The sequence below is a fragment of the Setaria viridis genome, chromosome 3, assembly GCF_005286985.2.
Source record: "Setaria viridis chromosome 3, Setaria_viridis_v4.0, whole genome shotgun sequence".
In the NCBI taxonomy this organism is placed as follows: Eukaryota; Viridiplantae; Streptophyta; class Magnoliopsida; order Poales; family Poaceae; genus Setaria; species Setaria viridis.
In genome coordinates, this window is record NC_048265.2 from 4444720 (window position 1) to 4460949 (window position 16230).

At 45.8% G+C, this 16230-nt stretch overlaps 2 protein-coding genes across 2 annotated transcripts; both read right to left on the reverse strand.

The window, feature by feature from the left end:
• Positions 1–619: 619 nt before the first annotated feature.
• Positions 620–4533, reverse strand: LOC117848792 (zinc finger transcription factor YY1). Its single transcript, XM_034730331.2, has 6 exons — positions 4213–4533; positions 4021–4079; positions 3602–3801; positions 3006–3095; positions 2276–2416; positions 620–1439 (listed from the first exon to the last, which is right to left on the reverse strand). The coding sequence occupies exons 1-6, from the start codon at positions 4338–4340 to the stop codon at positions 921–923; spliced, it is 1137 nt and encodes a 378-aa protein (XP_034586222.1). The 5' UTR covers positions 4341–4533; the 3' UTR covers positions 620–920.
• Positions 4534–5220: 687 nt separating this feature from the next.
• LOC117848793 (V-type proton ATPase 16 kDa proteolipid subunit) lies at positions 5221–7507 on the reverse strand. The gene is made up of 3 exons (XM_034730332.2): positions 7296–7507; positions 6927–7212; positions 5221–5596 (listed from the first exon to the last, which is right to left on the reverse strand). Exons 1-3 carry the CDS (start codon positions 7375–7377, stop codon positions 5464–5466), a joined length of 501 nt encoding a protein of 166 aa, XP_034586223.1. The 5' UTR covers positions 7378–7507; the 3' UTR covers positions 5221–5463.
• Between the last annotated feature and the right edge of the window lie 8723 nt (positions 7508–16230).

The window sequence follows — 16230 nt, forward strand, 5'->3', positions numbered from 1 at the left end:
ATGGCTAGTTCAAATGTTCAGAACACGAGACGAAATTCGCCAGTTTCGTCAGGCTATAGTCTCATCCATTAATTCATGTTAGAAATCAGGAAGACATAATTTCTTGGTAAGGAGCAGCCGGAGAAGGCGGCAGCAATATTTTCTTCGATGGATGAAGCAGCCGGAGAAGTCTGCGGGCTCACGCGCTCAGCCGAGCCGCAATTTCCCAGGCGGAGCCGAGGGGAGGAGTCGCTCCTCCAGCCTGCCGTCCGATCCGCTAGGTGGACAGATGTCTAGCATCGGGAGCAGGGCTGCATGGGCCGAGCTTTACAGAACTCCTGCATGGAATTTTTTTTTCTCTCCTTTTAACCCGTCAGGCCCAGCGCGGCGAGTTGGAATGGAGCACGTGATCTGGCTCCACCGTGCGCCGCGTCAACAGCCATGGCAACGTCGCGCTCTATCATTAGCGGAGATTAACACCTATAGCTTCTGTTGAATGGTTTTGGCCGTTCGAATGCTGGATGCCAAGCTGCCAACCTTTCACCCTTGGGGAACTTGAACGCCCACAGCGCCATGTACACCATCCAAAGACCAGAAATGTTTAAGATGCAAAATTATGTCAAGGAAAACAGATTCCAAATACACATAAACAGACAGCCAGCACAATGATAAGAACATTCGCCACACAAGATGTGCCAATTAGTTACTAGGTGCATAGGTTTTCTGGGGAAGCGAATTTTCAGGTGCAGATAAGAGAGTACAAAATATCATGCACCATCTAAACCGGCTATACCTGTTGTTAAAGCTGAGAATTTACCCACCACTACATTAATTACTGCTATTTAGAATTTGCAAAAACCGAAATGTAGCAGACTACCACATCTAGCTAAGAATCCACAACTCAGCGGCATGTCAGCAAAGGGACAAAGACGAGCTGTTGGTCAATCTTCATCCTGAGTTTCCTCATCATCGACATTGTTGCCATACCTCCAGTCATCTTCAATGTTGTTGCCCCCATCTTCTTCGGTCTCTTCACTGTCATCTTCATACCCAGCCTTGCCCGACCACTGGTTCTTTACACCACTGATATTGGAAGGCATCACACTTGAGATCTTGGCATTGTAGACTTTAGATGAGTGGGACTTGTGTGTCTTGCTTCTTTTGGGGTGTGATGCAGTTTCACCAATCTCAGCATAGCTATACTGATAGGTCGGTTCATTCACACCATGGTGACCAGCAGAAGCACTGAGCTTACCATTTTCCTCTTGGCCATGTTCGGGATGCTGAGTTTTTAGATGAAGGTTCAATTTGTAACTATGGATGTATGCTTTGTCACAACCTTCATAGGGGCAGACATACGGGCGATCGGCAAAGCTTGTGGTTGCTGGAGTCGAAGGCTTTGGTGTGCTGTGCGGTTTTTCTGCTGGTGGGGTATGTTGCACTGTAACAGGAGTTCCAGTCTGCGCAATGACCACAAATGGACACAATCAATTACACATGGCAAGAGTATGCAAACTTCATATTAGCAAATGTAAAATTTATTGTGGACTTCAAAAATGATCATTTAGTCAGATTTTTTTCCTTTCTAGAGTGCAAATGCAGTCAGAAGTGAGAGGTGTTCCTTCCGACAAATTTCTCAAAGAGAGAGAGAGAGAGAGAGAGACATCCCGCCATCCTAATCCTATGTACTAGGTTGCTAGCCAACTTAACCCAGGAGACTCCTTGATTATTTAGTAAACTGATATGAGATTAATCTGACAAACTTGGTATACTACAATTTATTGCAATAGGAGTTTTGCTATATGTACTAACTGTTATATGCAGTTAATCAGTTATATCTCTCCAAGGATGTCAGGGATAAAGCTGTTTTTATAGTCCTATGTTCACACACATACAACATAATGCCCTGAGTGGTATCCTTCACCTTAAAAACAAATGCATATGAATGACTTGTTTTGCATGTAACCTTCATCATTAGAGAAGGATGGAATCTACAAGGAGGCTCATAGACTGATGGCAAAGAACTATAGCATAAGCACAACATACCACACAAGGACAAAAAAGAGCAGCTGCGCTGAGCAATACTGCAATACAATCTGCCATGCTAGCACTGGGGTATAGAAAATAGTTAGTTAAGATAATCTTTTACGGGTTGTTTTTACACATTTCTCATATTGATCTAGTACCAAGGATGTAACTTAGTTACTGTATAAAAAGAATAGTAAACATTGCAGGCTACAAGCAACCACAAGGGTAAGTGCACGCTTATGACGGTTACAGAAGTTTAAGCACATACCTTTTCATGTGACTTGACATGGACTCTTAGTTTGGAGTCGCTTGTAAATCTTTTGCCACATGCTGGGAAAGGGCATATGTGATAATTCTCCAATGCATGTGTTTTTAGGTGCGACCGCAAGTTAAAATCCAATGAGAAGGCCTGAAACTCAAAGCATTTGTTTGTTACAAAATGTAAATGCAGTAATAGCCAGATAACACGCAACCATTAGAATAGACATCGATTCACATTAAAAGAAAGGAAGTGGACAGGACCAGTTGGCTAGGTGGTTTGAGTCAGGCCACCATATCCTCGTGCGCCCAAATGGCCTTCAATAAGGCTGGGGCTAGTTAAGAACCCTACTTTTTAAGAGGAAAGAAAAAACTATTTCTGACTATTCATGGAGGCATGGCTGTGCAAACTGGAAGCTTCTTGTCGTATAACCTCCAAATTAGCAAAAATTTTGGGAACATATCAATTGAGTACTTGAGAATACACACATACAATGAGGCTGTGGATTCAATGAAATCTGATTAGATTGAGCTGAAAAGTTGAAGAAACATATTGAACTAGAGAGAATCAGATGGCAGCTCACCACTAGGTATGACATGCTACTTAAAGGACAGTGTGGATATATATAGCTTGGAAAGGATAATGTAAATGTTTGACGGTTGAAAGCAAAAGAGCCACAGTGCACTAGAAATCCATGGCACCTTATAAGTGCATTGCTTGAGAGGGATGAGGTAATCACCTTACCACAGCCTGGATGCGGACAGACAAAATCCTTTTGTCCTGTGTGTGTAAGATAGTGTCTCTTCAGCTTGGAGCTATCAACAAATTTCTGCAAGGAAGAATAAATAGGTAATTAGGGTCTACATTGACACTTTGAATGCTTTCAGCATACATACAGCAGACATGTGGTTTTACTGGTTTATAAGTATTTAAGATAAAGACAGGGCATACGGGCTTAGAAAGTTAAATGTAAAATTGTTTGTTTAGGGCTTTACTGTATGATAGGTAGCATCGAATTGAGTAATTGTTTACTTTGCCATTAGTTGCGATGTAATAAAAGTGTAAATATTAAAAAAGAACAATTTACATTATAGGGAAATAACAGGACTAGTCAGGATAAAGGTTGCGCAATTACAGATAGCACACTGAAGAGATAGTATGAGCTAGGCATACTCACTTCTACAAGAACATCTTAAGTTCCTTAAGAAATAAAAACATCATCAGATGGTTCATGAATGGATGCAGATAAGTACGCCAACGCTGAAGAGCATAAATTCAACAACACAAAACAAAAGGTTTTACTAGTGCCAGTTCCCAGCAAAGATAGTAAGATACCTTCCCACAGTTGGGCTCACTGCAGATGTACTGCTTCTCATTGTGCACATGAGCGTGCTTGCGGAGTGCGCTGACATCAACAAAGGTCTTGCCGCAGTTCTCGTAGCTGCAGAGGAAAAGGATCTCTGTGGTGGGTTCAGGCTTGGGCGCATCTACCTCTAGCACCTTGGGAGTTTCCTTGGAGCTTCTGTGCCCATCCTCTGCACACAGGAAAGGAAGGGGGTTGCAATTAATCACCAGCTACGGACTACCACGAATCTGCCCCTAGCTACTGCACTAGATCCATGAACCATCAGCATTTCCAATGGACAACTAGACCTAGCCTCCTGGGATTCAAGATTTAGCCTACGTATTGTACCACTGCAACCCCAGAGAGAGGGGAAAACAAGGGAATGGAGAAAAGGCAGTATAAGCAGTACCTCTGACCCACTTGAAGAGCGAGCATTTGCCGCCGGTGGACGCGAGATCCTGCGGGATCCTGGGAATCCAACGCAACCAAAAACAATGCGGATTGCAGAGCAGCGGATTCGCGCACGGTTAATCGGGCACAAGGCGGGCAGAAGCATCGAAAGTTGTCAGCGAGCGAGAGAGAGAGAGGGGCAGGAACGCACCACTGCTTGACCCAGCGGGCGGCGGGGCGCGGCGGGCGGCGGACCGCCTGCGGCTGCGGGTGCTGCGGCGGGTAGTAGTACTTGTAGCCTCCCGATCCGGCGGCCGCCGCCGGGTACTCCATCGCCATCCCTCCCTCCTTCCCTGTGCCTCGATGGCTTGCTCCCTCTGCCTAGGGTTTCGCCTTTCTCTCTCTCTCGCCGGCTGCGGCTGCGGGTGGGTCGGAGTCGGAGCGGCCTCTGGGTCGGTTTGGCTTGGTCGGTCGGAGTCGGAGCTCACCTTTGCTCGCGGGTTTAACGACGGCCGGAGAAGGCTTTTCTCTTCTTTCTTTGCCTCCTTCCCACCGTCACGACTCCAGTGTTGTCGTGCGAATCTTAAGGCACGATTTTTTTTTTGTGTGTGTGAACATCTTAAAGCACAATTCGAGGATTTATTACGGAAGCACATTTCAACCATAAATAGTGAATCCTCGAAAGCGAAATCCTTAAGCTCCCAGTTGAATTCTCCTCTTTGACATGGTACTTGATCGACCAAAGTACAGTGGTTCTAAACTTTGAAGCCCGCCTTTTCTGCACCTCTCCGGAGGCAATTCGTCTAAATTCCTAGACATGACAGAGGCGCAAGGTTTACAAAATTCAAAGCTTCACGCACTTTGCAAGCACCATCTCTTCCAGTCTAAAGGTCCATGAGGCTTACATAAAATCAATCCTTAGCGCACAGTTTATGCTTCATCTAATCATCTGGCACTGCGATGTCTACAAATTTTGCGATCTCAACTTTTAAAGTATGTATGTAAGGTCTGTATGCAAGGAGTCAGCTCAGAACATTTCCATGGAGGAAGTTGCAATAGCTATAACAAGAATCAGTAACTATTGTCATCAGAGCAACCCGGCATCAGTGATGACAATATGGCATCACCAACAACTCATGAAGCAATAGTGAAATGGTGCAACACCAACAAACAGATCACTGAAAACACTACAGGCATAACGAAATCAAAAGGCATTGAATGAACAAAAACTAGTGCAGCTTGCGTATTTATTCATCACATCCGGGGGCTTGCTGCCTATTATTTCAAATAAATACAACAGCACGAACTACAAGTGCTAGCTATGATTGTCTTGGCATAATAATAATAATAATATTACAAAGGGTGGAACAGGCTCAACATGATCCTGCACAATGTTCACCGAGAAAAGGAACACTTTGAATACAATGATGCATGAGTCGTGTGCGCTTCTCTGACCCCCTCTCTAATCGGCACGAGATTGGCCAGCGCGAGAGGAGAGGATGATACCGACGATGAGACCGTACAGAGCAAGAGCTTCCGCGAAGATGAGGATGAGGATCATGCCCACAAACAACTTTGGCTGCTGTGCATTTGCCCTGAAGAGGAGACAAGTCCGAATAAGCTAAGAATGTCTACTTACTGCAAACAAGGGCTAAACAGTAGAAAATCCAGTCCATACTGGCAACAAATAACACAAGGTACTGGCTACAATTGCATACTATTATTACACTCAGTATTAATAAACTTGGTTCAACAGAGCTCCAGAAGTATGGAAGATGAGGTAACAAAAGAAACCAATTGAAATATTTGCATGCCATTCAAAGAAAAATCCGTTAAAGCAGGTCCACTAAGAATCAAGACAAACGGCTAGTGATGGCACTGCAAATGAAAGCATTAGGGATGCCACAACGCAGAGTCCAAGATCGCAACTTGTAGGACTGTAGGAGTCGAACATGTATCACCAAAGCCAACAACCAAAACTACAAAATGGAACCCTTAATGCCACAACACTTTACCCATTTCCTCCATCCCCAAGTCCGTGCATGCCCAGCTCACACGGAAAATGTTGCAGATGACCACAGTTTTACAGGAGTAGAGTAGGTATCACAAAGCAACAAGTAAAACTATGAAAGGGAAAACCCATAATGACATGACCTTTACCCATTTACCCCTTTCCAAGTCCACTGTACATGCCTATCTCATGTGAATTAAAAATTGCTGCAGAGGAGTATCTTAAAAGCTCTATATCTTGGAACAAATTGTGAAATCAACTGAACCTAGATGGAGGTTGAAGGATCATGAATTAAGAGATTTCAAATCAGAGCTAAACCAGGTCCTCAATGAATGCACCACTACCATACTCAGATCTAATTTGCATGTTAAAGGGGCACATCAAACTGATGAAGGAGCCTTTTTCTTTATTACATCAATCAAGGATCGAACACTGACAACATTGCTATGCGAGTAACTACTGAAGCATGCCCAATTCAGACACAGATGCTTTTTCCCCTTTGAAGAAGCAGAGACTCCATAGCTGCAGGGCCATAGATATTCACTCCACAACAGCTATAATATGAGATCAAACAGGTCTTAAACTGACAAGCATAAGTCATCTGTAATTTCTAACCATCCATACTTAAGGCCAGACAGAAAATCTACTAATTTTCATCAATTAGGCTTTGAACTACCATGATCGGTAATGCCAGCCACCCATCCTACATTTCTTATTTCCAGATGTTAGGTTGACAACAATTTATAAGCCGGAATCAGTTACCACGACGCAGTCCGTTGTGGTCGGTAGAACATGTACAATGGATCTCAACCACAATGAGAGTTCCCTTGAGGAGCAGTAGCATCCCTGATCCATGATCCACGTACCGCAAGGAAAGGAAAGGAAAACGGAAAGGGCAAAATGAGTAATGATACCTGACACCCGCGTCTCCGACGATGCCGATGGCCATTCCGGCGGCGAGCCCGGCGAGGCCGCAGGCGAGTCCGGAGGAGAGGTGCGCGTAGCCGTCGAAGAGGAAGTAGGGCTTGGCCTTGGGGTTGATCCCGGTGGATATGATGACGGCGATGATGAGGCCGTAGATGCCGAGGACTCCGGCCATGACGACGGGGACGATGGACTTCATGACGAGCTCGGGGCGCATGACCCCCATCGAGGCGACGCCGACGCCGCTCTTGGCCGTCCCGTAGGCGGCGCCCATGCCTGGATCCAGCAATTAGCGAGGGAGGGAGGGAGAGATCTGGCGCGGGAGGTGACGGGGAGGAGGAGGGTGGGCGCTTGCTTACATGAGAAGACGAGCGCGGCGGCGGCGCCGAGGAAGCCGAAGAAGGGAGCGGTCTCGTCGCCGCTGAAGGTGGCGACCGCCATGGGGGTGGAGGGGAAGGACCGGAGGAGATCTCGCCTGAGAGGATCGGAGGGAGGGAGGATGGACGGGGTCAGGCCACGATGATCCTGCTCGATCTGCCTGCCTGTCTCTGGCCTCTCTCCGCTCGCTCGAGTCGCTCCTCTCTTTTCTGTGGACCGAAGCAACCGGCAGAAAGAAAAAATTACTTCATGGGCTCTTGGGCTGGGATTCGCTACTTCTGTTGGGCTCGGCTCGTGGGCTGCTTCTTAGTTCATGGGCTGACAGAATTTAGTATTACTCAGCATGTATATTTCAAATTTTGTTCGTTCAATTCACTCGCCCAAGAAGTACGTGCAGCCCATGTGTTTTATATATATCGATGGAGATTATTGGTGGTAGTAATACCATCATCTATGCATGGGTATGCATGGGTGAGCGGAGATGCGATATACTCCCTCCATCCTAAATTATACGTCGTTTTGACTTTATTAAATTTATAAATTTGGTTATACAGTTGAATATACCCTATGTCTAGATGCATAATAATATCTATGTATCTAGAAAGCCAAAACGACCTATAATCTGGAACAGAGGAAGTACTAGGTACTAGCTATCGATATACTATCATCTATATATAATATAGAGAAGCACCCCCACTAAGATGCATTGATTGCTAATTCTCTCATATGTGGTGCAGCCACATCACCTTAATTGTTTGCACCGTCCGATCTAAAAAGCTTTATATCCTGACCATCTACAATCCACTAAGGATTCTTAATTATTTACTTGCTTTTCATTAATACCTCATAAACATTTTTTTCTAATAGAAAAATAGCAAATAGTACAAATACTATTACTACTTTGTTTTAGTGACAAAGTAGCTGCAATATTACTACCTTTTCTTGACTCTTTAATCAGTTCTCCTAATAAGATACACAATAGATATGTCCAAACAATGAATGAGCTTAAGGATGCTACAAGGTCAAAAGTTTATCTATATATCATATCTATGTATATTATATAGAAGCAAACCACTAAGAAGTATTTATTGTTATTTCTCTCTTCTCTCAAACAGCCACATCATCTTGATTATTGTAACCATCCGATCAACTTTGTGCACATTTTCTATCCGTTAGATACATGTTGTATTGGTTTCTTTCTTCTCCATCCATTAATTAACCAAAGAACAACTCAAATGTCTATGAGTTTTATCAAAGAGGTCACTCACAGCTTTCAACGTAATTTCTACAAATGCACCATTTATACAAGCAATTAGACAACCACATTAATTCATAGTTTCTCGAAAAGCTCTCTCAAATCCCGCAGCAACACGCAGCAACACGCGGGGAATCATTGCTTGGTTGATACGACGAGGCAAAAGACACATCGTACGCCATCTATCGACGATAGATGGGTGTACGTACGCCTACAACCACTGCACTACTATCCTGGATCTAGCTAGCTAGGCCATATATACGATACCATACGCACGGTGCAATTTAATTCTTCAACACCTGAAAGTAAAATTCTATTAAAGCTACGTACGCACGCACTCCATCGACCTGTCCGATCCGATCCAAACCAGCAGCAGGAGCAGCACTACGGGAAACCTCGAATTTGCCGAGTGTAATTACTTCACCGAGTGTATTATTGCGGGCACTTGGCGAAGGACCGGTTTGCCGAGTGCAATACCAAAAACACTCGGCAAACATAATACACTCGGCAAAAAGCCTATTTGCCGAGTGCCGCCAAAAAAACACTCGGCAAACACCCACGGGGCACTCGGCAAAGATGGAGCACTCGGCAAACTGACGAGCACGTGACTTCCCCGTGCCGCGCCGGCGCGGCACGGTGACGGACGTTAGGCTTTGTCGAGTGTCTACGGGGGGCACTCGGCAAAGCCACTAGTTTGCCGAGTGTCGTGATGGCACACTCGGCAAAGTGGCGAGTATGCCGAGTGCTAGGGGGCACACTCGGCATACTATAGGGTTTGCCGAGTGTCTTTTGACACACTCGGCAAAAGTAATTTTTTTTCCCTCCTCCACCCTCCAAACTTTTTACACTCCACATGTATGGCATTTGGCACTGCATGGTAGAAGGTGGACTATTTTTTTACCTGTTTGCTATATTTAATCAATTAATTTCATTTAGAGTAATTTTTTGATTTAAGTCAAATTTGAACTGCAGGTGGTTGGAATAATGGAATAATATGAGTGAAAAAATCATATTCATGTTAGTGAGTCCAAATTGAGGTCTCACCCAGAAAATGAAAAGAAATTTCGAACATTTTGCTAAGGAAACACGACTACGAACGTGTGGTCAAATGATTGTTTAATTCTCAAAAATACAAACGAAGTTTGAAAATCATGAGATTTTGCAAGATGCTATGATTTCATAAGCAGAGGTTGTGGTAAAAAAATTGACAAGGTTTCGCACAAGTTTTGACATATGATGTTTAAAATTCGAAGCATCTCCGGAGAGGATTCGTAGAAGTTGGAAGGATCCGGTAAGATTTTGAGACGAATCGATACATGTATTTCTGATTGAGTCCAATTTTTTTTATAGGCTATAGAGAACATAGATTGGTTCATGTCAAATTTTGGGAACTTTTCAGATCCGTTTGGTAATTTTTATTCATTAATTGCACGTATATGAATTTAATAGATATAAATTTAATATGAGCTATAAATCCATGAAATGATGGAACAATATTACTTAAAAAATGAAATACACAATGTTTAGTGAATTTGACTAGGTTTTTGCAAACTTTACAATCTTTTAATTAACAAAACTAGTTTGACATGAAATAATAGTGCTGATTTGCCGAGTGTCAAGGGATGGCACTCGGCAAAGAGCCTATTTGCCGAGTGTGAAACTTGGGACACTCGGCAAACATCGCCGCGGTCCACCTGCCAGCCGCACTTTGAAATCCGAAAAAAAAATTAAAAAAAAATTTGTTTGCCGAGTGCTCCTGATCTAGCACTCGGCAAAGCCTTTGCCGAGTGCTAGATCACAAGCACTCGGCGGGCGGCCTATGCACACTTAGCGCACCACACGCCTGACGCGGATAGGCACACGAACAGGCACACGCACACGCCCGCGCCCGCGCCGCCGCCGCCGCAGCCGCCCGGCCCCCCGCGCTCGCGCCGCCGCCGCCGCCGCCCGGCCCCCCGCGCCCGCTCCGCCACCCCGCGCCCGCTCGGCCGCCCGCGTCGCCGCCCCGCGCCGTCGCCGCCCGGCCGCGCCACCGCCCCGCGCCGTCGCCGCCCGGCCGCGCCGCCGCCGCCGCCCGCCCGCGCTGGGATCCGGGCGCCGGGCGCCAGCCCCCCGGCCTCCCCTGCGCCGCCGCCGGCCGTTTGCGCGCGGCCGCGCCCGCCCCCGTCCGGCCGCCGCACCGGCCCCCGGTCGCCCCCGCTCCTCTATTCGTGGCCGTCGCCCCTCCGTCACTCCTCCGGTAAGTTTCTATGCCGCTACACGTCATAAATTAGAGTATGCATGAAATTAGAAATTAGGAATTAAATGTTGAAAATATTAGAGAGGTGGTAGGATGTGGTAGCATTTATTTTAGAAATTAGAGGCATGGATTTAGAAAATTCGAGAAGAAGGAAGAGTAGAAATTAGAAAATGTTGAAAAGAATAGAGGTGTGGTTGGTTGTGGTTGTGGTTGTTGGCCATCGTGCCAACTCTTTGGTGAGATTGTGGTTGTCGGCTATCGTGCCGTTTATTATGTTGCAGGTTTTGGAAACCTCCCCGTGCAGGGGAGTTGCTGCCGAAATTTTGACTTAAACAATGCTTTGTTTCTTTTGTTGCAGGAGAGGCTTACAAGGACCGTCCTCGACTCGTCACTTTGCAGGATAGCAAGGTGAGGCATGCTACACCTCTCTTTCCGTATAATGTTCGTATATCACGTAACCTAGTTAGGCGTCTCCCATTCGAAAGAGATACGGTTGGAAATATGCAGATCTTTGCATATCTATAATCGTATCTGTTTCGAATTGTCCACATTTTTTGGACAGCCCGAGGATGTGTAGGTGGGTTTAGTATCCTTGATCTATTTCGGTCCGAGATAGAGTTTCGGCAGCACCTCCTGTTGTTCTCCAGATACACAATCTCCTATCAAGGACGTGTATTTGGAGAACAGCGGGGAGGTGCTGCCGAAATTTTAGCTCGGGTCGGAGTAGACCATGGATACTAAACCCACCTACACATCCTCGGGTGGGATTAGGACCTATCTTTACCTAGTAGACAATATAGGAACGTGTATATGCAATGGGAATTTTGTATTACTTATTTAAATGGTAGAGGATGGAGGATCGTCAGTGGATGTACACGGGTCGCACTAGTCAGAATACGTTGACCAATGAATGGCTTGACAAGACGGATGCTTTCTTGGAACGGGCGTTTGCAAGTGTCAATGGAGCTCGATCGACTTGGTGTCCGTGCAGCAAATGTGGAAACATGCGTCGGCAAACCAAGCTAGACATGGGCAAACATCTGGTGAAGAACGGATTTACGTCAGACTACACCAGGTGGATCTACCATGGTGAATCTGACCGTGGGAGAGAGGAGGTCTTGAGACAACGCATCGAGGAATTTGATGATGATGCCGGGGTGGGAGACATGTTAAATGACTATCATGAAGCACACTTCGAAGAGGCACGTAGGGAGGAGGAGCCAGAGGCTACCGCTAAGGCTTATTACGAAATGTTGTCTGCGGCACAGCAACCCCTTCACGGCCATACCAAGGTTTCTCAGCTAGATGCCATTGCACGCCTAATGGCTGTGAAGTCTCAGTTTAGTTTGAGTCGAGACGCGTTTGATATTATGTTGACAGTTTTTGGAAGCCTGCTCCCAGTTGGTCACATCTTGCCAAAGAGCATGTATGAGGCACAGAAACTCCTTCGTGCACTTAAGATGCCATACGAGCATATACATGCTTGCCCGATATAGATTTCAACCCAGACGACCCGTCCGAGGCGTACAGCCACCCTAGCATACACAGCCGCGTCAGCGAGTATACAAAGATGGCTAGAGAGGTTCACGGGCCAGACTTCGATCCGAGCTCCGAGGACATTGATGGAGAAATCGTGATGAGGGTGGGAGGAGGCAAGAAGCATGGCCGATATTGGATTGGCGACGGCGTCATCGACACGGCCTCTACTCCCACTCTCTCCCAGATCCGAGCTAGGAGCACGGACTCGAGCCCGGCGGTACGGCCACGACCCACCGCTGCACAGTTCCAGATGGAGGCTCTACAGGTTCTTTCTCTTCCATTCATCGTTCGTTTGTTGTTATACTTTAGCTTTGCATTATAACATTGCAATGAAATATTGTAGGCCCAGGTGGAAGAATCAAGGAAGAAACAAGAGGAGATTAAGGCGCAGATGGAGGAAATGCGGCGGAGGATGGAGGAGGAAAACCGGATTAGGATGGAGCAGATGTTCCAGTACATGCAGAACTTTGCTTCGAGCATGGGACAGTCTTTGCCTCCGCCACCGCCGATGATGTTCCCTCCGCCTCAGCCACCCACGACTACTCCTGTGAGTCACTTGACACATTGTGCTTAAGATTTAATACTTTAAATTTGACAACTTTAGATGTTACCTCAGAATGTCCTATCCTATGTGCAGAATCAATCGGCGGCTTCGAATAATGAAGATCAAGATTTGTCGCAGTGGTCTCCTTGGCCTCCACGGAAGTAGACTTGGTTGTGAACAATGTGGAAACTAAATTGTGACAAGAACTTGGATTTATGGATTATTTTCGTGCTTATGTTGAATTATGCCTGTGGTGTTTATGAATTATGCCTGTGGTTGTGAATTATGCATGTGGTTGTTTATTACAAATGCCTGTGATATGTGTATTGTGAATTGAGAGGGGTCTGTTATACGTGGCAAAATGTCGAAAAAGGGGGGGTTCTGGTCACTTTGCCGAGTGTAACACTCGGCAAAGAGGGGCCTTTGCTGAGTGTTTTGGCTTTAACACTCGGCAAAGGTGCATTTCCCAGGTGTATGAAGGCTTGTTTGCCGAGTGCTAGGGACAAGGCACTCGGCAAACAAGGGGTCTTTGCCGAGTGCCAGGCCCGAGGCACTCGGCAAAGGCCCTAATTCCCAGCCACGCGGGCAGGGGTCTTTGCCGAGTGCCCCCCCTAACACTCGGCAAAGGGCCCGTCTTTGCCGAGTGCCCGGGACACGGCACTCGGCAAAAAAGCCGGGTTTGCCGAGTGCCCGCTCCGTGACACTCGGCAAACAACGGGTCTTTGCCGAGTACCTCCCGTCGGCACTCGGCAAACCAGCCGTTACCCCGACGCCGTCAACGCGTATTTCGCCGAGTACATCTTTTCGCTGAGGGTTTTTTGGCCGTCGGCAAAATGTTTGCCGAGTGCGCGAGTTTTGACACTCGGCAAACTAGTCTTTACCGACACAAAATTTGCCGTGTGCTCTTTGCCGAGTGTTACACTCGGCAAAGGCTTTGCCGAGTGTTTTTGGGCTTTCGTCGAGTGCCTCTGGCACTCGGCAAAGCTTCTGTTTCCCGTAGTGCAGTTTGACGCTACCGATCAATCTAGTACTTCCTCCGTTATAAATTATAGATCGTTTTGGCTTTTCTAATCACCTAGAAAAGCCAAAACAACCTATAAATTTTGAACGGAAGGAACAGTACGTGTTGGTGCGGTCCTCGCCGGTCGGCCCTTCGTGTCGCACATCACGTACGTCCTCCGTTCGGCTTTGCTTTTGATGCATGCATGCATGCATGCTCATGGTGTCATGGGGGTGCCTTACAATTATAGATAGCCTTAACCGACAAGCTATCGTTCGATCTAACCGCTTTTATCATTTGAGCCTGCAGCTGCCACTACGCTAGAAAAGATGGCTTATTTGAGAGCATTGAACCTCTCTCATATTTATAAGAAGAGGAACAATACTAGTTATAGAGAGGGTTGTTGTACTTTACTAGACTTCTTGCACGTATAGGTAATGGAAATGAATTGTGCATATTGTTACTGAAGTATATTGCAGATGATTAATTAGTGGTGATAATGTATGACGCGCAGATAGAGTATGCATGGCATGCATGTACGTACGACAATAGCCCGACGGCTTGCCCAACTTCCATGATGCTCTGCTTTACTGTACATGAGCTAAACTCAAACAGTGTACGTCAAACAAACAGGGCATAGTCCCTGGACCCTAGCTATTTTTCTCCACCTATACCAAGACATGTCCCTCTTTTACAAAAAAAAATATCAATTCACACCCTTACTTTGTTAAAAAAAATAGGGGCTTAAATATATGCAATTTCTTTATAATTTACTTGTCTCTCTGAATATAAGAATTTCTACCGTTTCGAATTTCTCCATAAAGCTAAGAACTTCTACCAGTCCCTACACATTTAATTAATGTCTACTATTTCACGCACCAATCAGAAACTACTAGCCTTAAAAATAACGCCAATATAAAAAGCTGGTTATGAGGCTTGATTAAGGGTGTCTTTCCTTCCTCGTTAATACGGAGTAGTATACTATTTTAAAAATATCAGAAGTCCTGTGGATGGATGAGTATCAATGGATTATTGTACTGTTATCAAAGTTTTAGAACGATCTCTTTACCTTGGGAAGGAAGAAAACTGGGGCACTAGTTTAGTGGTTAGAGCACCTCAGTAGTACCCAGCAGGACTCCTGTGAGAGTGAATTAAACGAGCTTGGAATAAAAAATTATTAAAAAATAGGCTTCCTCAGCTGACTTTGGTAAAAAAAAAAACTGAGGCACACCTTCTTGTCGCCTTTACATTGCACTGTACTCTGCACTACACCACATGTACAGAATGCGCACGCGTGTGCCACTGTATGATCGAGCTCGACCAGCGCTACCTTAATTTCATCATCTTTGGACCGCTGCGCCTTTTGTACGGCCGGCAGCCGGTGGATCTCTGCTCCCACTGTCCCCTGCATCATGACTCATCATGAGGCCCAGACACTAATGCGGATGCACACGCGCACAATGCACTGGTTCTTCGGCCCTGTTCGCTTCAGCTTATAAGCCGGCTGAAAAGTTGAAACGGCTGATTTGTTGTGAGAGAAAAATACTGTTTGGTGGCTGATAAGCCGGCTGAATAAGCTGAAGCGAACAGACCCTTCGTCATCAGCAACCACAATCGACGATCGTCGATGCCACGCACAACACAACTGTCGATCGGTCACCCAACAATCCATAGGAGAGAGGGGACGAATTAAAGTGATCATGTGATCCCTTAAAGCAATCCTCCAACATAACAACACATGCAAGCTATACACAACGCTAGCTAGCTAGCTTTAATTTTCCGCACACGTACAAGTGTGTATACATCGACGCCGCTGTTATACTCTGCTGGATGGATCCACGGTTAATTCTTTTATTTTTTTTCCATACGCAGCCTTGTTCAGGAATTAGATTGCTAGCTCTCTTGCACGCACCAAACAGAGATCCATAAAACCATTAAAATCCACGTACATGATCCATAGATAAACATAATGGGCGCACACCAGAGTTTGAATCTTGATGGGTGGAGTAATGCATCTAGTATTTCACCACCACAACAACGGTGCCTTTTGCAATGCATGTGTAGATATGCGGTAACAACATCGCCTCAAAACAATATGTGACTTGTTTTTTTCATTTTCCTATATATAAGTTCATCCAATCCTACAACTATTTGGAAATGGATAATTGCCCGCTCTTAGGTTGAACCGGTTGGTACATGCAACTCAATATAGTATCAGAGCCAGAGGTCTCAAGTTCAAATCCTGACAATTTCCACGTATGTGGCCTAAGGGAGCCTGCACGTGACGCGGAGTGTTTGTGTATAAGTGAATTGCCCGCCTCTCCTCATCAGCTTAAGCT

Coding starts and splice junctions, on each gene's coding strand:
- LOC117848793 (XM_034730332.2), bottom strand. CDS start 7,377: ATGGCGGTCGCCACCTTCAGCGGCGACGAGACCGCTCCCTTCTTCGGC. Junction 7,213..7,295: donor CGCCGCGCTCGTCTTCTCAT/GTAAGCAAGCGC, acceptor TGCTGGATCCAG/GCATGGGCGCCGCCTACGGG. Junction 5,597..6,926: donor GTCGGAGACGCGGGTGTCAG/GTATCATTACTC, acceptor TCTCCTCTTCAG/GGCAAATGCACAGCAGCCAA.
- LOC117848792 (XM_034730331.2), bottom strand. CDS start 4,340: ATGGCGATGGAGTACCCGGCGGCGGCCGCCGGATCGGGAGGCTACAAG. Junction 3,096..3,601: donor GTGAGCCCAACTGTGGGAAG/GTATCTTACTAT, acceptor TCTTCCTTGCAG/AAATTTGTTGATAGCTCCAA. Junction 1,440..2,275: donor ATGTCAAGTCACATGAAAAG/GTATGTGCTTAA, acceptor GTCATTGCGCAG/ACTGGAACTCCTGTTACAGT.